General features: G+C 36.8%; 1 protein-coding gene across 1 annotated transcript; it reads left to right on the forward strand.

Annotated features, from left to right (window-relative positions):
- Positions 1-15,751: 15,751 nt before the first annotated feature.
- Positions 15,752-22,946, forward strand: LOC145582194 (membrane protein PM19L-like). Its single transcript, XM_081639197.1, has 3 exons — positions 15,752-15,931; positions 16,943-17,120; positions 22,674-22,946. The coding sequence occupies exons 1-3, from the start codon at positions 15,805-15,807 to the stop codon at positions 22,900-22,902; spliced, it is 534 nt and encodes a 177-aa protein (XP_081495323.1). The 5' UTR covers positions 15,752-15,804; the 3' UTR covers positions 22,903-22,946.
- The last annotated feature ends 1,653 nt before the right edge of the window (positions 22,947-24,599 follow it).

Below are 24,599 nucleotides of genomic sequence, written 5' to 3' on the forward strand. Positions count from 1 at the left end.
GGCTGGTACGAGCAGCCATGCTAGCAATGCGCGCAACGCGCGTGCTAGCAAGCTAGCAGCGCCTGCAGCGCTAGTGGACCAGCACCGTGTTGCGCCTTTCTAGCTGCTGTTGGCACTGCACGCGTAGCGCAGCTCGCACAAGGCCTCACACAGCAGCATGCGCAAGCAGCCCGTATAAGCTAGCAGCTCGTGCTGGGCTTGCGCACACACCCGGGCTGGCAGCAAGGCCCAACCGAGCACCCGAGCTGCCAAGCAAGGCTTTCCTTGGTGCTCAAGTCCGAGGCTAGCTGGGAGCCTACGGTTGATGCACATGGAGAAGCCGGTTTTATAAGGGAAGCTTGGGGAGCAAGGGAATTGGTACCCTCCCCTTGGTGGTCCTCACCTACCCCTTAGTCACATTATGAAACTTGCTGATTGTTGATTGTTTTGCCTTTTTCTTTTGATTTTTGATTTAAATTAAATTGAAAAAGGGGATTTTACCAACTCTCCCACTGATGGGAGAGAGGGATTGTAGACACCCAAATGTGTCTCCCCAAAACCAAACCCAGTGATGAATACCTTTTGCGTCGAATGATTATCGAACGAGGTGAAAGTGTGAAAGGTCAAGTGTTGCGGTTGGTTTTTATTAAATTCTTTCTTTCTGTTTTCGAAAAACAACTCTATTTTATGAAAATAGCCAATCCAGTTTAGTTTGGTCCATGACAAGGTTCCAATAATAGTGTAGTTGGATGGGGCTTGCAAAGAGATTTCCAACGATATATTATAAGCCCAATTCCGATGAATAATGAGGAAGTTATGGCCAAAATACTAAACTAGGTCCGGTTTGATCTTTACTTGCGGCCCGATGATCTAGGGGAGGGCCCAATGTTAATTATTATTCCTAAAGTTATTAGAATTGATTATAGTCTTCTAGAGTTCTTTAGAAGGTTCTCTTTAATCCTAATAAGATTAGAATTAATAATTAGATTTTGATAAGTTTTTTTTGGAATAAAATATTATTTTATGAAAAATACGATTTCAGTTTTCATACGGACTTTACAAATCGATTTTGATTGATAATAGGACTCCGTGTTCGAAAGCGCGTAGGAATCTAGGTTGTTGCCAAACGACAGGCTTGTCGCTACGCGACAGGCCTTGTCGCCACGCGACAGGCGTGTTGCCACACGACAGGCCTCTCGCCACGCGACAGACAAACGACAGGCTAAGGTCGGTTTTGCAGCGACAGCGTGGAGTTTTATTCCTTATCAAATTCTACCTATTTCCGAACTGTTTTCTTATAAATAGGGTCCTAAGTCTCCGTTTTTATTCATCAGCAGTCACTAATTATCATCTACAATCATCATCAATCATCTCTCTCTAAACTCTCTCTAGCTCTTACAAAATTCCGCATTCACGAGATCTAGACACACCTTGCCGAGTTCGAAGTTGCCTTCGTCCTAGACGTGAAAGGTTTGATAATTTCTGAGGGTTTGGTCCCAAATCTCTATTTTAATTATTTGATTTAATTGTTTGATTTTATTATTTTCCTTGAAGTTACTAATGCGTGTATTTTGTTATTAGAAAGAGGTACGAGACATCAAAGTATGTAATCTTATTGTTCTATTCTTGTAGAAAGCATGTTTAAATTTGTTTAATTCCTAGTATCATGTTAGGATGTTATTATTGCTTTCTAGTATCATGTTTAGGGAAAAGGTTATAATATCAAATATGCTTATTATGATTCCTAGGATGCTTCCTATTTTCTTTTCTAATATCATGTTAGTACCATGTTAGGGCTAAAGCTTTGATCTTTATTTCTTAGTGACATGCTAGGATTTGTTATTAATCTTGTTAGTATCATGCCTAGGATCTTGCCATTATATTTAAGTTTTATTATTAACATGATTGTAATTATAATTATGATGGTTATTATGTTGCTTGATATATATTATTGTTATTGCTTGATCACGCCCTCTCTTGCAGGCCTAAAGGGAATTTGTATTTGTAATCACGCTTAATAAGATAATTAATAATCTTGTTTAGGGCTAATATGATTATAATTCAAGTGATCACCAATAATAGTTTTATTTGTGCATTAAATTCAACCAACATAGAGGTTAACCTATTGTTTGCATGTTAGTCAGAAAGCGCACATGAATACGAGGAGAATGAAGTAGAGGCCTATTAAAGGCAGGTTCAATCTCTTTTAGGTTGGATTTGTACTTTCATCCTTGAACCCTATTTGGTTCAAGACCTTTTGGAGTTGACGATCTCATGGAACGTTAAGGGGTGTAATCTTCACCTAGTGAACGGTTTACAAGTTCCTAAAACTTGTTGGCGACTCTTTTGCTCTAGCTTCCTTCCCTTTGGACGCCACCATGCTTAAGTGTATGATCACAGTGGGGTTCAAGCTTGGGGTTAATGGCTTGAAATATTCCTTACAGTTTTTAGCGAATCCACTGGGGAGGATTTCTATTTTAATTCCTGAAATTTATTTCGGCAATGATTTAGAATGAGTGGATGAGACTCGAAAAGTTCTAAGTATTTCATGTGCGTAATTTTGATTAGCATTATTGTCATATGCATAAAAAAAGGTGCTCATTGGATAGACCATCCGAAATGAGTCAAAAACATAGGATTTTTACACGTAGGAAATTTGAGAAATATCTTTCACAACTAGAATTGAAATAACGCTGCGAAATCTTGAAAATTCTAAGAACGTAGATACCTACTGAGGCATGTAGGAACTAGCGCCTGGAAAACAGGATTGTCGCCTGTAAAGTGCTTCTGTCGCTTGGCGACAGGGGTACTTTTGCGGCGACAGTCCCTGTAGTCTGGCGCCAAGTTCTTCCAATACCGAGCTAGAACTCTACCTTCTTGTTTTGACCATTTCTAGCACTGTTGGCTCGATTCTACTTCCTGATTGAGTTTTTCTCACTTTTCTAAAACCCATATGTGTTCTACATATGGACATAACCCTCTGGGGGTTCACGCTCCATCTACCCAATCAAACGCTCCTGGCAACGACGGGTACATCCGAGTTTGTGAATATACCAAACCATGGAAGCAAGTTTTTAACTTGCGGGGTCCTATCCACTCGCGCCAACCCTTCCAAAGGTAAGGATTCCGCGCGGTGCATCCGGACTCATAACCATGGACCCTCTTTGACTAACCCATATCCCGAACTTTAGAGAACTAGAGCCATGGTTAGGTTGCAAACTCATTGCATCATGTTGTGACTACTTGACTATTTGTGCATTCTTTGCTTGTGCATACTTTATATGTGCTAACCGTTTGTTTGACTTGTGTTTAAGTCTAAATAAACCAATTAATGACTAAAAAGGACTTTGTCTAATTAATGAATTAATTAATTAATTTGACTAATTAAAGACTAATGAAGTAATTAATCTGACTTAGTACGACTTTAGGCATGTCCCCTTAGAGTAAAATTACTAGAAACAGTCCCAGATTAATGTTCCAGAAATGGCGCAAGAGTTTGGGTTGTGGCGCCGCAGTTTACTGCTTGTCTCCTGGAGACAGATTTGTCGTCTGGCGACAAGCTTTAAATTGTGGCGACAGTTCTGTTGTTCCGGCGACAGTACAGATTCTTACTCGAGTCATCACGACGAGTCAAATTAACAGTCTGCTAATCAGTTTAATCAATTTGTTAAGTCCTTAATTGAGTCTAGGCACCTAGTCCCATTGTCATACACAAGAGTCAAAGCATGTCACTTGCACTCACTTATAAAACACACACTTAACATGTATGTCACACCTTGATCGTGTCTAGAGTGTCTTGAATGCATGTTCTCCGTCATTTTTTTTAGGGGGGTAAGTCGGATATTAATCCTCCAATTAAACCACTTGTTTGAACCCATTCCCAAAAATATACACCCTATTTTTGTATTTTTTTTTAACCATAAAGTCAAAATCAATTTGAGTCAAGTCATTAAAACAAATATGGTTTAATCTACAGCGCGTGGTTAAGAAAGGAAGGGTGTTTAATCAAGGACAACACTTTCGTTCAAGTCTCACTTTTTGATAAGCCAATCGGTCGAAAAAGGAAAGCTAAGAAGATAATGGCAAGTCAGGAAGAAGTCAACGAACTCAAGGGACAAGTGGCTAACATTGCTGAAATGTTGAAGAATCTGACTCTCCAAATCAATGACCCTGTGAGACAACAGCAGATGGAGCTCATCCAGGAAAATTTGAGCAAATTGTCCAATGACTATAGATTGCAGGGCATTAGCTCACAAGGGGTCTCGGTGGATAAGGATCTTTTCTTCCGCAAAAGTTCAATGCCAACGACATCCCGAAATTCAAGGCAATGGATAACCTTTATTTTCATTTAAGAGCCTTTGAAATTGTAATGAATGTTAAGGGAATAGATAAGAAAGCTTTTCATTCTGTGTTTTCTCTATCCTTAGAAATTGTTTGTCAACAATGTTACTTTTCTCTTGATAAGGAGAAAACCTCTACTTGGGATGCCATTGTAAATGCTTTCATTGATAGATATAAATGTAATATTCAAGTCGAAACTGATTATAACAACTTGAGATGCTAAGACAAAAAGAGAATGAAGGCTTTACTTGTTTGTTTAATAAGTGGAGGGAAACTTAAGCTAACATGATCGAAGCCCCTACTTAAAAAGAACCCGTGAGGATATTCATCAAAAATTTACAAGAAAAGTATTCAAAGCACTTAAAATATCAACACAACTTGAATACTTTCAAGGCCGTCTACGACATAGGCATCGAGATCGAAGATGACCTCGCAAAGCAAAAAGCTTCTAACAATAGTAACCACAATGGCTGGAAAGGAAAGAAGAACGACAATCTTTCTCCTTCCGAAAACGCCCACTCTAGTAACAATGTTAGTACCTTTGATCTCAGTGAAGTCTTAGCCATGGATAACCAAGGATCTAAGAAACAACTAAGGAAAGACTTCACCCCCATTGAGATGAGCTATGATGCTGCTTTCGACCGACTCCATGCCAAGGGACTCATTACTCCCATTGGACCTATTCAAGATCCCGCACCTGAGAAGAGATTGCCTAGTTGGAACCCAGATTCACATTGCAAGTACCATCAAGGTAGGGGTCATACTACTGAGAGTTGTTGGAAGCTAAAAGAGGTTATCCAACATTTGATCGATAATAACAAGCTTCCCATACCTCCAGCTAGCAAGAAGAGCGAGTGATGATAAAGCAAATGACACAAGACAAGAGGCGAGCTTCAACGACAAGATTTCATGACCTCTTTTTCTTTTTTCGTTTTTTCCTTTCCCCAATAAGTCTAGCATAGGCACTTTTTTCACTTTTTTTCTTTGGATTTACTTTGTAGATTTTTTTTTTCTATCTCCCTTTCAATAAAGTGAGCATTTTATTTCTTGCATATGATCATCCCATTGCATTTCATTTCATTCAAAAAAAAAAAGAAAAAAAATCCATATCAAACTAAGCACAAGATATACCAATGATTTGAGGCACCCCTTGTAGCCACATCATATCACCCTTCAAATATGCAATCCTTTTTTGATAAACCACTTTGAGCCTCGACTAACGATAGACCTTTCATTTTTCAACCCATATATACCTAACCTTGGGATGGGATGGTGTGCAACTTATGCAAATTCAAAAGCTTGAGTGACTTCAAAAGATTAAAATAGCAAAATAGAAAAAATAAAAGTGTAAAAAAGGGCAAGTGTTCCAATGTCTTTGACATGAATATGTCTTTGATATGAACACGTCTCAGATTGCGTTTCTTATCGAGTGCTCGGTACCGTGCCTGAGAAACATGAATGCCAAGTGAGTGATAGACCGCATGATCGGGATTGCCTACATTTATCAAAAAGGTTTAAAATAAGAAATGCAAAAGCAAAAAAAGAAAAAAGAGTTAAAACACTCAAGCATAAAAATACAAAGATTCAAAAGCAAGGTTGCACACCTTGGGGGCTTATCTATGGTCTTGAGCCTTTATCCCTTTTTTCTTCAACCTTTAGCCTAACCACGTTACAACCCTTAAAAGACCTTTTTGAGGTATACACACTTGTGCGAGGTTTGGCTAGAGCTACGTTCGTCTTGATTCCTAACGAATACGTAGGCAACCTCACATTGGGGTGTGGCCGTAATAAAAATGCATTCATATTTACATTGATCATATCAAAGGATCTCCAATACTCATCCCTATTCACTTAGAGCTAGACTTGGGGGCTTGATCCCTACATCGTTAGCCTACCCAGCCTAAGAGTCACCACCATTTGACTATTTTCAATATAATTTTCCACTGTTAGCCCTTGCGGCCTAACTTTAGTGTCACTATCACACACATCACAGATACATGACCAAATAGTCCTTCCCTTAGGAACCCTTTGTCATGAAATCTTAACACAACATTGAAGCATACTTTGTCATAAAAAAATCACTCATCACTCATCATTGCATCACAAAGTATGAAGTACTTAGCCTCCGCGCCTAAGCTACCCAAATACTTTCATCATTGAGTCAATAATTGAGATAGCCTAGGATGAGTTAATCCTTGCACCTTGAGAGATAGTATCAAACAACGTTTGACTAAGCTCATTCAACATGCACCATCAAAAACTTCGCTTCTTTCTTTTTCGCGTCTTTCTTTTTCGGGAGAAAGTCGGTACCCTCCACAAAAATGACGGAAATTTTTGCTTTTTTGCATTTTCGAGTCCCACAATCACATTATAATGCACACACGAGTCATGTACGTTGAGTCATGTCACCTCGAATTGAGTCTAACGCATGTGTCAAAACACATTAAGTCACATAAGAGTCACACACGTGTCAAAACACATTGAGTCAACCTCAAGTCAGTCAATCACCTAAGGTCAACCCTAAGAAAAACACCAGCAAAGACTTTTGGCAATCTTTTGATATTTACAGGATACAACCATTCAGCAAAGCTCTTGTTCGCAGCCAACCGGACGATCTCAACAAACATTCAAGTATCAAAGCTCTTTGTTCAGAGACGTGTGGACATATCATCAAAGCTCTTTTGCTTAGAGAAGCGTGGGCATATCATTTCAAGCTCTTTTGTTCAGAGACGCGTGGACATTTCTTTCAAGCTCTTTTGCTCAGAGATGCGTGGGCATCCTATCAAAGCTCTTTTGTTCAGAGACGCGTGAACATTCATCAAAAAGAAGCTCTTTTGTTCAAAAACGAGTGAACATCAACGGCGACAAAGCCTGTCGCTTGGCGACAAGAAGAAATAGCGGCGACAAAGCCTGTCGCTTGGCGACAAGCAGAAATAGCGGCGACAAGCAGTTCCGGCTAACGTTGGAGCGGCGCCAGAGTACAGGGCTCCATAAAATGGTTATGTGAACCTCGTGCAACAATTTCGGGTTCCTAGGTACGCCAGTTAGCCCCTCTAAGAAACTTGACATGATTTAAATGATTGGCTCGATTACGATTAAATCAAGTGATCTACCTGATGAAAGATCGTCTCACTTAGCTTAAAGCGCCTGAACATTGGCTCACTACAAAGGCACCGACATAACGGTTCATAAGCAACAGAAGGCCGACATAATGGTTCATAAACAGCAAAAGCGTCGACGTACTGGCGTAGCGGAAGCAAAGTTCAAGCGAACTTTAAAGGATCAACATGCATTGGTCTTCGGTGATATTCTTCGGAGTATTATCGCAAAAACTGAAGATGGCTACAGGCAGAGTTGTCTTCGATCATGTTCCCTAGGATGTGGAAGATGGTCACACAAAAAACTGAAGATGGCTACAAGCAGAGTTGTCTTCAATCGTGTTCCCTAGGATGTGGAAGGTGGTCACAAAAAACTGAAGATGGCTACAGGCAGAGTTATCTTTGATCGTGTTCCCTAAGATGTGGAAGATGGTCACAAAAAAACTGAAGGTGGCTACAAGCAGAGTTATCTTCGATCGTGTTCCCTAGGATGTGGAAGATGGTCACAAAAAACTGAAGATGGCTATAGGCAGAGTTATCTTTGATAGTGTTCCCTAAGATGTGGAAGATGGTCACAAAAAAACTGAAGATGGCTACAAGCAGAGTTATCTTCGATCGTGTTCCCTAGGATGTGGAAGATGGTCACAAGCGGCGGAGAATGACTACAAGCAGAGTCGTCTTCGATGAAATAGGAGGCAGCTACAAGCAGAGCGGTGTTCAACAAAATGCAACAAAAATCGGTTACTTCAGAGACGTGTGCTCGACGGTGCAAGATACGCGTTTCTTAACTCTTTTATCTGTTTAACTAATGCTAGTTTGCAGGTATCGGTGTTACAAGAATGATTTAGGATCGCAAAACGTTCTGAATCATTCTCCGTCCCTATTGCTACTTTGACTTTCGTTTTCGAAACTTGCGTTTCTCCAAACTCAGTCAAAGTGGGGGCTTCTGTAGACACCTAAATGTGTCTCCCCAAAACCAAACCCAGTGATGAATACCTTTTGCGTCGAATGATTATCAAACGAGGTGAAAGTGTGAAAGGTCAAGTGTTGCGGTTGGTTTTTATTAAATTCTTTCTTTCTATTTTCGAAAAACAACTCTATTTTTTATGAAAATAGCCAATCCAGTTTAGTTTGGTCCACGAAAAGGGTCCAATAATAGTGTAGTTGGATAGGGCTTGCAAAGAGCTTTCCAACGATATATTATAAGCCCAATTCCGATGAATAATGAGGAAGTTATGGCCAAAATACTAAACTAGGTCCGGTTTGATCTTTACATGCGGCCCGATGATCTAGGGGAGGGCCCAATGTTAATTATTATTCCTAAAGTTATCAGAATTGATTATAGTCTTCTAGAGTTCTTTAGAAGGTTCTCTTTAATCCTAATGAGATTAGAATTAATAATTAGATTTTGATAAGTTTTATTTGGAATAAAATATTATTTTATGAAAAATACGATTTCAGTTTTCATGCGGACTTTACAAATCGATTTTGATTGATAAGAGGACTCCGTGTTTGAAAGCGCGTAGGAATCTAGGTTGTCACCAAACGACAGGCTTGTCGCCACGCGACAGACCTTGTCGCCAAACGACAGGCCTGTCGCCACGCGACAGACCCTGTCGCCACGCGACAGACCCTGTCGCCAAGCGACAAGGTCGGTTTTGCAGCGACAGCGTGGAGTTTTATTCCTTATCAAATTCTACCTATTTCCGGACTATTTTCTTATGAATAGGGTCCTAAGTCTCCGTTTTTATTCATCAACAATCACCAATTATCATCTGCAATCATCATCAATCATCTCTCTCTAAACTCTCTCTAGCTCTTACAAAATTCCGCATTCACGAGATCTAGACACACCTTGCCGAGTTCGAAGTTGCCTTCGCCCTAGACGTGAAAGGTTTGATAATTTCTGAGGGTTTGGTCCCAAATCTCTATTTTAATTATTTGATTTAATTGTTTGATTTTATTATTTTCCTTGAAGTTACTAACGCGTGTATTTTGTTATTAGAAAGAGGTACGAGACATCAAAGTATGTAATCTTATTGCTCTATTCTTGTAGAAAGCATGCTTAAATTTGTTTAATTCCTAGTATCATGTTAGGATGTTATTATTGCTTTCTAGTATCATGTTTAGGGAAAATGTTATAATATCAAATATGCTTATTATGATTCGTAGGATGCTTCCTATTTTCTTTTCTAATATCATGTTAGTACCATGTTAGGGCTAAAGCTTTGATCTTTATTGCTTAGTGACATGCTAGTATTTGTTATTAATCTTGTTAGTATCATGCCTAGGATCTTGCCATTATATTTAAGCTTTATTATTAACATGATTGTAATTATAATTATGATGGTTAATATGTTGCTTGATATATATTATTGTTATTGCTTGATCACGCCCTCTCTTGCAGGCCTAAAGGGAATTTGTATTTGTAATCACGCTTAATAAGATAATTAATAATCTTGTTTAGAGCTAATATGATTATAATTCAAGTGATCACCAATAATAGTTTTATTTGTGCATTAAATTCAACCAACATAGATAAACAGGTTTAGGGTTAACCTATTGTTTGCATGTTAGTCAGAAAGCGCACATGAATACGAGGAGAATGAAGTAGAGGCCTATTTAGGGCAGGTTCAATCTCTTTTAGGTTGGATTTGTACCTTTATCCTCGAACCCTATTTGGTTCCAAGACCTTTTGGAGTTGACGATCTCATGGATCATTAAGGGGTGTAATCTTCACCTTGTGAACGGTTTACAAGTTCCTAAAACTTGTTGGCGACTCTTTTGCTCTAGCTTCCTTCCTTTTGGATGCCACCATACTTAAGTGTATGATCACAGTGGGGTTTAAGCTTGGGGTTAATGGCTTGAAATATTCCCTACAGGGATGTTCAAGGGATTTTCTCTATAAATACTTAACCTTGGGAATTGAGAAAAATCCACTTTGAGTTGTGAGCTTGAAAGGATAACCAAAGGCGTGAACACTTTCAGTCGTAATACTCTAAAATTTTGGTCTAGCCCTGGCTAATATCCGGGGTAGGGGCCGTACGGGTAAGGCTTGTGGGTGTAAGCCGTAGGAGGCTCTCGCATTTGCGAAGTTCAACTAGCTTTCAAGTAAGAGCTCTTTATGAACGAAGCACGCGTTGAGGGTAATTTCGTCTTTCCCTTTTCTTGTTAATTATGTTATTGATTATGTTGTTAATTAATATGCATGTTTTAGCTGCTTTAATTTATATGCGGGTCTTGGGGATGGGTTTTAGTTCCGCATGGTGTCGGACATCACGAAAGCCAACAACAGTATCGAAGCCGCGCTCATTTAATTATTGTAACTATTTTTCAAGGTGATTTAAATGGCTTTAAAGTTCTGGTTATGCTTGCTAATTAGATTAGAAGCTTGTTTTGATTATTTTTAATCTCGATTTTAATCGAAGTTTGGCTCTTAAACAAGATTTTAACCCATGACTAGTGAATTTTGGGTGGAATTGATATTCTAGAACAGTTTTGATCCTTTCAAGTTTGGCAAGAAGCCAAATTCTGCTCGAAAATACCTTTTTTGAGGCATTTTTCGTTTTATTGAAAAATTTTAAATCTTTAAACCTTGATTTTTTAATGGCATATTAATTGTTCATTGTGTGTATGGTTATTATTATTAACCTACTGCATTTTTAAACCCTTTGAGCATGATTATGAGATTATAATAGGTGCTTAAAGTGGTTGATTCATTTTTCACAATATTGCAAATTAATTGCTCAAAGTGTGAAAAGTTTGAATCTTTCAAGTATTAAAGTTCTAATCTTTAATTATTTAAGTTGGTTGGAACTTTATATTTCTAATTTCCATGATTGTTTATTGAACTTTATTGATTTAATCATTTTTCAAGTTGATTAAAGTCATAAAGTTTCAAACTTGTAATTAAAATATAATTAGTCTTCATATTGGAAGATGTAATTTTTTCAAATGAACACAAGTTAGTGTTGGAATTATTTTTCATTGGATAATTATTATGTTTCCAACCTCTTTTAATTTTGCCAAAACTCATTATTAATTTATGTTTGGTTAAATTAATTATGAGGTTAGCCCTTTTTAATTTTATGGCATCAAGTTAAACCAAAATTATTTAAAGATTGGTCCTTGAATTAATTTTTGGTTATGCACTTAAAATTGAACTAGGTTAGATCCCGTGCCATGCACGGTTTTTCAATCTTTTTCACTGAGTATCAATTTAAAATCTATTTTTTTTATTTTACCTCAAATCAAGCTACTTAAAATTTTTTTTTATCTTTTTTACATGTATATTAATTGCTTTCTTCAATTTTGAACCTTGATGGCATTTTTTATTTTAAATTTAAAATATGATAATTTTTCATTCAATTAAGTTGAAAAATATATATTCCTGATTTTTTTTTTACTATAAATAATCATTATACATTAAAAAGTAATTACTAATATAGGAATTTATTTGTACAAAGATATGGTTAGATATTTAAGTTAAATATATTATTCTACGATATTTTTCCTAAATTTTGGTTGTAAATATTTTGCGTATATTTATCAATTTTTAAAAAGTTTTATTTTTTTTTTAATAAAAATATACTAAGGACACACCCTAAGATGACACGTGTCATTGTTGGTGTGTCTTTTAGTATATTGTTATTGATTTATTTGAGTTGGACTTATTTTATTTTTCATTTTTGCCCAATATATTTCTAAAATTAATTTAGAATTAATTTCATACGTCATACAAATTCGGGAGAAAATCCCAAGGCAAGAGCATGCAAACCGAAGCACACAACCCACGCAAAACCCTCAGCTAGCTGGGCTGCTTGTGAAGCCCGCATGTGGCTACGAAGTGGTGCCTCGGGGTGAGTTGCTCGAGCGCCGAGTGTGCGTGGGCTGGTGTAGCTTGGTGCGTAGGGGGCGTATGCGAGAGAGTACTGTGGTGCGGCAGCAGCATAGTAGATGAAGCCTTGACGCACCATGGTGTGCGAACTACAAGGCAGCGCCCAGCCGAGCACTCAGGCTACCAAGCAAGGCTTGCCTTGGTGCTCAAGGCGAAGGTCAGCTGGCAGCCTACGCTTGGTGCACATGGGGGAAGCTGGTTTTGTGAGGAAAGCTTTGGGAGCAAGGGAATTGGTCCCCTCCCCTTGGTGGTCGTCACCTACCCCTTAATCACATTGTGACAATTGTTGATTGTTGATTGTTTTGCCTTTCTCTTTTGATTTTTGATTTAAATTAAATTGAAAAAGGGGATTTTACCAACGCTCCCACATTGATGGGAGAGAGGAATGTTCAAGGGATTTCTCTATAAATACCTAACCTTAAGAATTGAGAAAATCCACTTTGAGTTGTGAGCTTGAAAGGATCACCAAAGGCGTGAACACTTTCACTCGTAATATTCTAAGTTTTTGGTTTAGTCCCGGCTAAGCTCCTAGTTAGGGGTTGTACGGGTCGGGCTTGAGGGTGTAAGCCGTAGGAGGCTCTCGCATTTGCGAAGCTCGATTAGTAAGAGCTCTTTGTGAAAAAGCACGCGTCGAGGATAATTTCGTCTTTCCCTTTTTCTTGTTAATTATGTTATTAATTATGTTGTTAATTAATATGCATGTTTTAGTTGGTTTAACTAATGTGCGGGTCTTGGGGATGGGTTTTAGTTTCGCGTGGTGTCAGACATCACGAAACCTAACAGGACGTGCAGAGAATCTTTGCACGGGTGTGCTTGATTCTCGTGCAAGCTCTGAAATGCCGAGGCAGTGGAATCTGGTCAAGCTGAAGCACTCTAGCACGGACGTGCAAGGTCTGGTACGGCCGTGCAGGGTCTTTTGAGGCTTTCTCTTTACCTTTTCTTTGATCTTGTTCCTTTCTTCTTTATTTTGCTTCACTTTTTTTTCCTCATTGATCTAAAGTCCTTGCTTGCTTCTCAGGATGCTTCGCTAATTCAATCTTGGGACCTAAAATGTCATCAAAAACAATAACAACCCCATGAAGCACGTAATACACAAAATCGCATAAAAATAAAGTGATTAATGCGCTAAAACATCAATTCCTCACACATTCAAGGCTAAAAAACACTTTATAATCATACTAAATAGAAAGTTATCAAGTATGTAAAAAAGTAGAAAAAAATTACATAGATTACAATTTACATAAAAAAGTTAAATTTGCACAAATATACTTGCAAATTAGTGGGAACTTTGGTAAAAATTTAATACTAATGATACTTGAAAAAAACAATCAAGACTTATATTTGACTTTAAATTGATCATAAGAGACGGAAAGAGTAACAAATTTTCCAAATTAAAAACATGAACTACGAATTTAAGTACTCCGTATCCAACGACCTTCTACACATAACCGTTACACTTCTGACGTTATAATAATATAAATTACAGTAAATAAAATATAAAACATTGAATTCTGTTTCAAGTTTCAACATAAAGAAAATAATAATGACAAAAAAAGGTTGGAGTCCAAAAAAATAAAGAAAATAATAATGACAAAAAAAGGTTGGAGTCCAGCTAAAGTAGGTAAGTGAATCCTTCAACACGTACATAAAAATGTGCTTTTGGTCATATCTGAACACCGGCAGAATTGCCAGGAAACTTTGGATAATTGGATAGGCATTAAACATTTATCAAGTCAGTTGAGCTAGATCGAAATCTGATCGTTTTAAGAACTTCATATCAAATTGAAAATTGTACTCGTATAATTTATTTATTGGATATACATTAAATATCTATCAAATTGACAAAACAAGATTGGAGTGCATGTAATTCATTTGTTTTATAATACTACATTGTATTACCTTTGTTCAGAAAAAGTTGTACCATTTTCACATATTGTAATATTCATATTCTTCTTTGGTACTTTTTAAATTTTAACCATTGGAGTTTCATGTATACAAATGCACATTTAATCAATAATATTTTTAGTTATATTTTGATAAAAATTTTGATATAGATTGATATATTGAAAGTGAAATGTAAGCTCTTCTATTGCTATGATTGGTTCATAAAGTTTTCTCCGGAATTATGTTATTAAAAATAATACAAGTTTAGAAAATGTACTATTTTTGGGGTAATGATATTATTTTCTTTTTTTTTTTTTTTTTTTTTTTTTTTGGTAATGATATAGGTAACTCTTAATTATTAGTATTATTATTTTTTTGTTGACAGGTATATATATGTAACTCTTAATTCAATAAGTGTTGTGTAAGGCGAGCGTACGTTAATTTTACTGCAAGATGACTGATTTGAGGGTAACTTTAACTATTTTTGTGGTAAATTTAACCACTTAAAGGTAATTTTTAATTTATCTTTGGTTTAAATTTTGTTTTAATATCTAATTTCTTATAGATTTATGATTACATACTATAAAAGCTAATATGATTAATTTAATACATTATAAATTAACGTCTTACAAAGTGTAACTTTTGATACTTTCATAATAACTTTAACCCGTCTTACAATAAATTAACGTACACCCGCCATACACGTTTATAATAACTTTTATTCCACATTAGTAATGATTTTAAAATAAAATGTGTTTTTTATGCAGCTGATCATATCGTGTGATTGCTATTTAAAGATGGAGTAACTCATATAACACTACCAATGTAATTCCTACAGTCCGGACAAAGTAACCCCTTAAATAACAAAGTAAACTCTGTAAAACTACATCACTGACAAAATAACCCCTATATTATTTACTAAGTAACCTATAAAACACAAATTGAGTAACCCTTATAACATAAATTAATTGAGTAACCTCATAATGGCTAGCTACATAAAAAAAAAAAAAGTCATTGTTTTAAAATGCATGTATGACAAAATAAAATTGCTTAAAAACTAAATATATAATGGCTTAAGAACCGTATAAATCATGACACTTTTATTATTACCATGCAATTAAAAGAAACGATGCCCAAATAAATCAATAATTAAGATCATAAATCAATAATTAAGATAATATCCATGCAATAATTTGACGTTAAAAAGAAAAAAAAAAAAAACAAACAAACAAAACAAAAAAAAGAAAGTGTAAAAGAGAAGAAAGCTAAATGCCTAAAAATATAAGTGTCGTAGCAAGAGAAACAGAAAGGACACGTGCAATAACATGGCATCGTGTCAACTCGACATTACCTCGATTTTCACAATCTTCCTAAATGAAGGACAGATCGTTAAGCTACTCAGATACGCTGCTTTATTGTTTATACTCTATATTTGGTACTGCTTTTATAATGTGTGAGTGTGTGACATTACTGAATTTAGTGAAAGACAGAAAATTAAGAGCAAAATATTCTAAGCAAAGTAATAACAAGTATACTACAACTATTACGTACTACCCTACAAACAAATTCAAAGAAGTGTTGTGTTAGATTGTTGAATTATTGAAGATGGGAACAGTGGGAAGAAATATAGCTGGACCATTGTTGTTTATAAACTTGATAATGTATGTTATTGTTCTTGGTTTTGCTAGTTGGTCTCTCAACAAGTATATCAACTTCTCTACTCATCACCCTGGTTAGTTTCTTCTCTATATCTAACTTTTTTTTTTTAATTTATTTATTTATTTTATTTTTTTTATTGTATCGAATTACTTTTTGAATTGCATATGTGAATATACCTGATCGAGTTGATCTTATCTCTTGGTACGGAATTAGTATCTAGAATTAGTTCTCGTATTGTCTATAGACCTCTAGTAGGGTGAGAGAAGGTTATGATTTTACATGTACCATGTTTTATGGAATAGTGTTAAACACGTACTCCGTATCACTTTTAGCTAAATCTCTCTTTTCTAATTAAGGTGATACTCTTCCGTCCCAAATTACTCGTAACGTTTTGACTTTTTGCACTATTTACATCTCAATTTGATTATCTTTTTTAGTTAATGTGTAGTTTCTTAATATAAACTTTTTATAGATTTTATAAATATATAATAAAAGTTATTGACTGTTAAACATGTATATCGAAAAGCGTATTCAGTGAAAATGTATAGGGTACTTCTTTAATCTAAAGATAAGTCAATACCCAAATCTATCTGTGTGCTTGCAAAAATATATATATAAAAATCAACTTGGACTTGATTATAATATAGTAGTTCAAATTTTGTAAAATGTTGAAATAATGATACTCCATATATTATTTTGTTGAAATAATGCGTTATATTATCTTCTCATATGTGTTATTTTAGTTGGAGTAATTTGATCTTGACGTTTGACATTAAAATTTCATGATCGTATCTTTATTTAATTTATGTTGATCTATCAAAAATTAGTAAGTAATTTTTTTTTGCAAATATACGTTTAGAGCGTACAAGTTATAACAACACTTTACTATGTAGTGATGATTTTTATCTGAGTATATTTTACTATATTGTTACCAAATTATAGTTTTAAAATAGCCATATATACAATTTTAATGTTAGGATCATAAAATACAAAGGAAGTAATAGACAAAAAGCACGATGAAGTTGTATGCGTAGCTCTCTTTTGTTACATGTTTTCTTGGAAATAATTGGTGAGCTTACTTTAGGTTTGGGAGGCAACGGGGCAACATCTTTCTTCTTAATCGTTGCGATCTTGGCCGGTGTTGTAGGAGTTGTTTCGAAGTTGGCCGGTGCTAACCACATCAGGGCATGGAGAAATGACAGTCTAGCTGCTGCTGGTTCGTCGTCGCTGGTTGCGTGGGCGCTCACTGCTCTCGCCATGGGGTAATTATTTCTGATAGATATTATAGTTTACGATAATATTTGTCGCAGAGCTAGGATATTTTGTATATATTTTTGATATATTTTGTATACTTATCTTACTAGATTCCTAACGAGATTAGGACTAGGATTGTAACCCTATATATTATGATCAATGGTACACACTCGATTGGGGAGTTTTCCCGAAATCTAACATGGTATCACAGCCTACGTTATCGATCTAGCTTCCGCAATTTTTTCTTTTTCATTATTCTTAATTTTTTCTTTGTTTTCATTGCTCTCTGCCTACTACTTTCTCACGCATCCCATAGTTTCTTCTTCCCCTGTTTACTTAATTAACTCACGCCATGAGTAAGGATGGTGATGGTGCCCAGCCCCCACAGCCTCCTACCTCCGAGTTTCATCCTGCACTAGGTGTAAACAACATCAAGAATGCGATCCCGCTAATTCTTGATCGAGAAAAGGTCCAATACTCTAATTGGGTAGAACTCTTTGAGTGTCATGCTCATGCCTTCAATGTTCTAGACCACATTGATCCCAAAACTCCCAAACCAACGGACATCTCTGAAGCTATGTGGAACCGACTTGATTCGGTAGTGAAAAATTGGATTTATGGCACAATTTCTGCAGATTTACTTGATACAATCCTAACCAAGGGAGCAACGGCTCAACAAATTTGGGATAAACTCAAAGCGATTTTTCAGGATAACAAGAACACTAGAGCCGTATATCTTGAAAATCAATTTAACGCTTTGCACCTTTCCAATTTCCCTGACATCTCTTCTTATTGTCGTCAGTTAAAGACTCTCAAAGATCAATTAGCTAACGTCGATCAACCCGTGTCGGAACAAAAATTGGTTATTCGGCTTGTCTCGGGCCTTGTTAACACGGACTTTGACACCGTGGCTACAATGATTCAGCAGACTGAACCCCTTCCTTCGTTCGAGACAGCTAGGTCTCGATTGCTTCTCGAAGAATCCCGGCGATCCAATGAATCCGCTCCAGCTGCACAATCTTTCCTTGCACACCAAGGAGAGTGTTCTTCGGCTCCAAGCCAAGCCACCCAGTCAGGCCAACCACGTGGTGGCGGCGGCGGTGATGGTCGGCAGTCTGGCCGCGGCACGAGCTCCGGCAGAGGAGGTAAGGGCGGCAAGGGTCGTGGTAGGGGGCGTGGCCAAGCTCCAAGCAAATCCAACGCTGCTCAACAACAGCAACCACAATCTCAAGGCCCCCCTTCACAAAATCAGTGGGCCGGCCCACCTGCCCAATTACCTTATGGTTATACTTGGGCTCCTATGTGGTCTCCACAACCTAACTGGGTCAGGCCTCCTTACCCATATCCTCAAGCCCAGATCAGAGGACATCAATATTCACAAGCACCGGCCCAACAGCAAAGTTTCATGGCAACCCAACAGCCCCACGGACAACTCATGACTCCCACAGAGCTCGGGAATGCTTTTTCAACTATGACTTTGGCAAATCCAAATGACGGTTGGTATATGGACTCCGGTGCATCGTCTCACATGACAAACAACTCTGGTATTCTCTTACCCTTGTTTAATTTAAGCACTAATAATCATATTTTAGTTGGTAATGGTCATCGTATTCCAATTTTTGGTTATGGTCACACAACCTTTCCCGATAACAAATTAGCCCTTCGTGATGTTCTCTTTGCCCCACAAATTATTAAGAACCTTATTTCAGTTAGAAAATTTACCTCTGACAATTCGGTTTCTATAGAATTTGACCCTTATGGTTTTTCTGTGAAGGACCTTCGCACGGGGAAAATAATCACGAGATGCAATAGCCACGACGACCTCTATCCAGTCACTACCACTACACCAACATCTTGCCTTGCCACCTCCCTCACAGCCGTTTCTTCATCCACATGGCATGATCGACTAGGACACCTTGGAGCCCCTTCTTTAAATTTTCTTAGGAATAGTAATTTTATTGATTGTAATAAGGAGCAAGTCTCCACCTTTTGCAATTCTTGTCAACTTGGAAAACATACTAGACTTCCTTTTTATTCCTCTAATAGCAAAACTACTTGTGCTTTTGATATTATTCATGCTGATTTGTGGACATCTCCAATTCGTAGTACTTGTGGTCACAAATATTACTTAGTTCTCCTAGATGATTTCACTCATTATGTGTGGACCATTCCTCTTGTTTATAAATCTCAAGCTTTTAAAAAATTCTTAGCCTTTAAACAATATGTGCACACACAGTTTGAAAGACCCGTAAAATCCTTTCAAAGTGACCATGGTCGCGAATTTGACAACGACCCCTTTAAACAATTTTGTATTGATCATGGTATTGTCTTCCGCTTCTCTTGTCCTCACACTTCATCCCAAAACGGGAAAGCCGAGAGAATGATCCGCACTCTAAATAATATCAAGCGCACTATGCTATTTCATGCCTCCTTACCACCTTCATACTGGAATTATGCTCTTGAGACGGCTACTTATATTCTTAATATATTACCCACTAAGGTTCTCAAAAACATAACTCCGGCTCAAGCCTTGTTTGGAGTCATACCTTCCTACACTCACATTCGTGTTTTTGGTTGTCTTTGTTTTCCGAACCTTTCCTCCACTATTCCTAATAAATTAGCTCCTAGGTCCGCTCCTTGCATTTTCTTGGGTTATCCACCAAATCACCGTGGTTATAGGTGTTTAGACCTTCACACTCATAAAATCATTTTTTCTAGACATGTTACTTTTGATGAGTCAACCTTTCCATATCAAAACTTGGAAAAATTTAGTCTAAAATCTTATGATTTTTTGGGTGAAAGTGAGTCGTCTCCTTTACTCACTCATGCCATTTTTCGCCATCTTACACCTACTGCCACCCCAACCCACAATGCAGTCAGCCCAACCCCACAAACTAAAGGCCCATCTAGCTCCACTACAAGCCCAAATAACCCCCTTAGACATACGGCCCAGCAATTAACCCATACCCCTCCCAACTCACCTTTGCAGCGTACTCCTCAACCAAACAGTGGACACACTGACTCACCTACGGCCCCACCCTCACCACCTACTTACACACCGCCGCCTATGCGTGGCATCCCACCCATACAGCCTACACGACCACCACCCCCATCGCCTCCTATAACCCGTAGTCAACGGGGAATATTTAAGCCTAACCCGAAATATTGTAACCTTACCGTTCCTCTTTCGGGCCCACATCCTCACAAATCACCCCTTCCAAAGTCTTATAAGCAAGCTTTAAATGACCAAAATTGGAATGCGGCGATGAATGATGAGTATAGTGCTTTAATTAAAACAGGGACATGGGAGTTGGTGCCTAGGCCTGCGGGGGTGAATGTTGTTAATTGTATGTGGCTATTTAAACATAAATATAAGTCTAATGGTGACCTTGAAAGGCACAAAGCTCGTCTTGTATGTGATGGCAGGTCGCAGGAGATAGGTGTGGATTGTGATGAGACTTTCAGTCCGGTAGTTAAACCGGCCACTATTCGTACTGTTCTCAGTTTAGCTTTGGCTAAAAAGTGGTCGATACATCAACTAGATGTCAAAAATGCCTTTTTACATGGTGATTTGCAGGAAACTGTTTATATGCATCAACCTCCGGGCTTTGTTGATCAGAGGGCTCCTACTCATGTTTGTCGGCTCCGCAGGGCTCTCTATGGTTTGAAACAAGCTCCCAGAGCTTGGTACCAACGCTTTGCAAATTTTCTAGTCAAATTGGGTTTTGTCATTTCCAAGAGTGACAACTCTCTTTTTACTTTCCGGCAGGGTGATGATATGGCATATTTGCTCTTATATGTTGATGATATTATTTTAGCTACCTCATCTGACAGGTTGCGTACTGGAATTATTTCTCAGTTGCAAACTGAGTTCCCTATGACTGACTTGGGTCCTTTGAGTTATTTTTTGGGGATTGCGGTGACCCGCAAACCCTCTTATATGCTACTTTCACAGGCAAAGTATGCACAGGAGATTTTAGAGCGTGCAGGTATGGCCTCTTGTAAGCCTGCAGCTACTCCAGTTGACACTAAGTCCAAACTTAGTGCAGATGCAGGACCGCCTTTTCGGGATCCTACTTTGTATCGCAGTTTAGCAGGTGCTCTTCAGTATCTCACATTTACCAGGCCAGATATTTCTTATGCGGTACAACAGGTGTGTCTATTTATGCATGATCCCCGGGAACCTCATTATGAGGCATTGAAACGCATTCTGCGTTATGTTCAGGGTACCATTGATCACGGCTTACATTTATATCCTACTGTTTCTCATCGATTGATTACTTACACTGACGCTGACTGGGGAGGTTGTCCCGATACCCGGCGTTCTACTTCGGGCTATTGTTGTTTCCTTGGGGACAACCTCGTGTCCTGGTCATCAAAGCGTCAACATACTTTGTCTAAATCGAGTGCAGAAGCAGAATATCGAGGCGTCGCAAATGTTGTCTCTGAGGCGTGTTGGCTCCGTAATTTATTACTTGAGTTACATTGTCCTCTACGGCAGGCTACTATAGTTTATTGTGATAATGTCAGTGCTATCTACCTTTCTGGCAACCCGGTACAACACCAACGCACAAAACATGTGGAGATGGATATTCATTTTGTTCGAGAAAAGGTTGCATTGGGGGAAGTACGGGTTCTACATGTTCCTACTAGATATCAGTTTGCGGACATTTTCACTAAAGGCCTACCACGAGAATTATTTCTGGAATTTAGGTCCAGTCTTAGCGTACGACCTCCTCCCGCTATGACTGCGGGGGTGTGATAGATATTATAGTTTACGATAATATTTGTCGCAGAGCTAGGATATTTTGTATATATTTTTGATATATTTTGTATACTTATCTTACTAGATTCCTAACGAGATTAGGACTAGGATTGTAACCCTATATATTATGATCAATGGTACACACTCGATTGGGGAGTTTTCCCGAAATCTAACAATTTCTAATCGTTTTACATATCATGCGGCTTTTCTCACTAGGAAAATGCCTACATATGCATGTTTGCTAGATGTTTAATTTGGAGGTATATTGTGTTTTTGTACCATATAATTTCACACTATCTAAGAACTAACATAAACCATGTTAATAATTCATTTAACTAACATGATAATGTAACATAATGCTTCTTTTTTGTAGTTCCATTAATTTGAAATGACAAGTTAAACTATGAGATATTTTAACCAAGTTAAAGTATATGCTTTACGTACCTAAAATAATGTGAATCTAATTTAAGACCCTATAGTAGGCTATGTTTTTCCTACAATGTTTTTTCTTATAAATAAATCCAAAATGAAGTCAGTAACTTATGTGAATAACACATAATGACAAAATTCAAGTGTGTCAAACTGTCAACTAAAACGAAAGAAATACTTTGTTGTTAAAATATTTTCTGTAAGAAAAAAATAGAGCATTTTGTTCAATTTTAACTAGACATTTGGGATTGGATCAGAAAATAAGATGAATGTGGTCATTAAGAGTACTACCTACACGCAAATTAAAAGAAATTTATTTATCATTGTGCAATTTGTCTTATGATAAATCAACCTTCCTGTTTTTCAGATTAGCTTGCAAAGAAATCAATATAGGAGGATGGAGAGGGTGGAGGCTGAGAGTGTTGGAAGCTTTTATCATCATCCTCACATTCTTCGAGCTGTTCTACGTGCTAGCCATACACGCCGGACTATTCAGCAGTCGATATGGCCCTGGGTATCGAGAACATGAGTATGCCATGGGAGCTCCAGGAACAAATGTCGATCCAAAGCATGGACAAACCACAACTAGGGTTTGAAATAATAACCTAATCTATAGGGTAGAATGATGTGAAGTTAATGGTTGCTAAAAGAACGATGGATTCTCATAGTCCTAGGGGTGTTTTTTTTTTTTTATTTATTTTTTTTATTGAACAGATAAGGATGCATGATGTTTTCATGTGTGTATGGCTAGGTTTTGTGTAAAAGTTGTCTTGTATGATATTAAGACCTTTGTAGTTCGTAAGATGTTTCATTGCATTATATTGCATGTAAGGACCTTTTAATGTTTTATCCGAAATAGTTTTTATAATGTTTGATGAGAATAATGTGTATAGGTTGTGCGTGGAAGTATGTAGGCTTGTTGGGTTTTTATTAGTGTATTAGTCACGTATGCCCCGGATTTTAATGTGTATTATTTATTACATGTTATAACTGTTGATATGATTAATTTTAATATTAAAATATACAGTAATTATTTTTATAAATTAGGCCTTTTTTAGTTAAAGGGATTTGGCTGACAAAGAAAAAGAAAGGAAAAGGTTATAATATGTTTACATGTTTGATTGGATAAATGGAATGAAAATTTAAAAGAAAAGGAATGGAAGTGAAATGAAAACCTCTTTACAAATTTTAGCTTTCCTTTCCTCCCAAAATTGGTGAAATTTGATTGAAAAGAGAAAATAAAAGCATAATTTCTTTCTCTTCCCTTCATTACAACATTTTATTAACCAAATATTAGAAATAAAATCTATTTCTTTTCCCTTCTCTTCCTTTTCTTCTCCCTCTTTTCCTTTCTCTTCTTTTCCTTTACTAACAAAAAAAAATAAATAAATAAAAAAATAAATAAATAACAAAAGTCCATCTTATGTAAGAATCATTTATTCCAAAAAAAAAAAAAAAAATTCAAATTCGAGTATGTTACTCCCTCCGTCTCCTTTTGTTTGTCTCTTTTAAAGGAAAATAACGGGAATTAAGGTGGAGATCGTGAAGTAATGAAAATATATGAGAAAGTAAAATTTCTGATTAATAAAGTAATAAAAGTACATAAAAAAGAGATAATTTCAATTAAAAAAATAATTAAAGTATAAGGGAAAGATAAATTGATAGATTCAATAGTGTAAAACATTAAATTAGTTAAAAGTTAATACAACTTTTATGACAAATGTTAAGGTAAAATAGAAAGAGGACTGAAAAAGGATAAAAAAAAATAAGAGGGTATAAAAATCTTTTTATTTATCTTAATAATTATGAAAATATGAAATGTGACAAACATTTAAGGACACCCAGAATTGCAAAAGTGACAATCAAATAAGAATGGAGTAAGTATTTTTTTACTCGATAATGACAAGATGACAAATCATTGTTAGTACTTATCCGTCCTTCTAAATCCCGATCTACAGGTTTGGCTAGGCTAAGTTAGAGGAATGTTGGATGGGGTAAGTTGACACATGATTGGACCAAGTTTGTCACCATGTTCACAGTTCCTTGGCTCTGGGTTGGGAAGAGGGTTGGAGTCTTTTCTTTTACTTCCTCCGTTTTTTATAGGTTGCTACACTTTTATTTTCATGGTTTTCTAGACAATTTTTTAAGAGGTGAGAGATATAGAGAAAAATAAGAGGGATTCATGTGGATAGGAGAGAAATAGAGAAAAAGAAATGTAAAAAATAAAAAGTATTGCAACTAATTAACAATTTCTTAAATATAAAAGTGTAGCAACTAAAAAACCGGAAAAACT

This window comes from Chenopodium album, chromosome 15 (assembly GCF_948465745.1).
Source record: "Chenopodium album chromosome 15, dcCheAlbu1.1, whole genome shotgun sequence".
Taxonomy (NCBI): domain Eukaryota; kingdom Viridiplantae; phylum Streptophyta; class Magnoliopsida; order Caryophyllales; family Amaranthaceae; genus Chenopodium; species Chenopodium album.

What these genes read in the sequence shown, in the direction of transcription:
- LOC145582194 (XM_081639197.1), top strand. Translation starts at nt 15,805, where the DNA reads ATGGGAACAGTGGGAAGAAATATAGCTGGACCATTGTTGTTTATAAAC. An exon ending in CTTCTCTACTCATCACCCTG is followed by an intron (nt 15,932 to 16,942) that starts GTTAGTTTCTTC and finishes AGCTTACTTTAG; the next exon opens with GTTTGGGAGGCAACGGGGCA. An exon ending in CTCACTGCTCTCGCCATGGG is followed by an intron (nt 17,121 to 22,673) that starts GTAATTATTTCT and finishes CCTGTTTTTCAG; the next exon opens with ATTAGCTTGCAAAGAAATCA.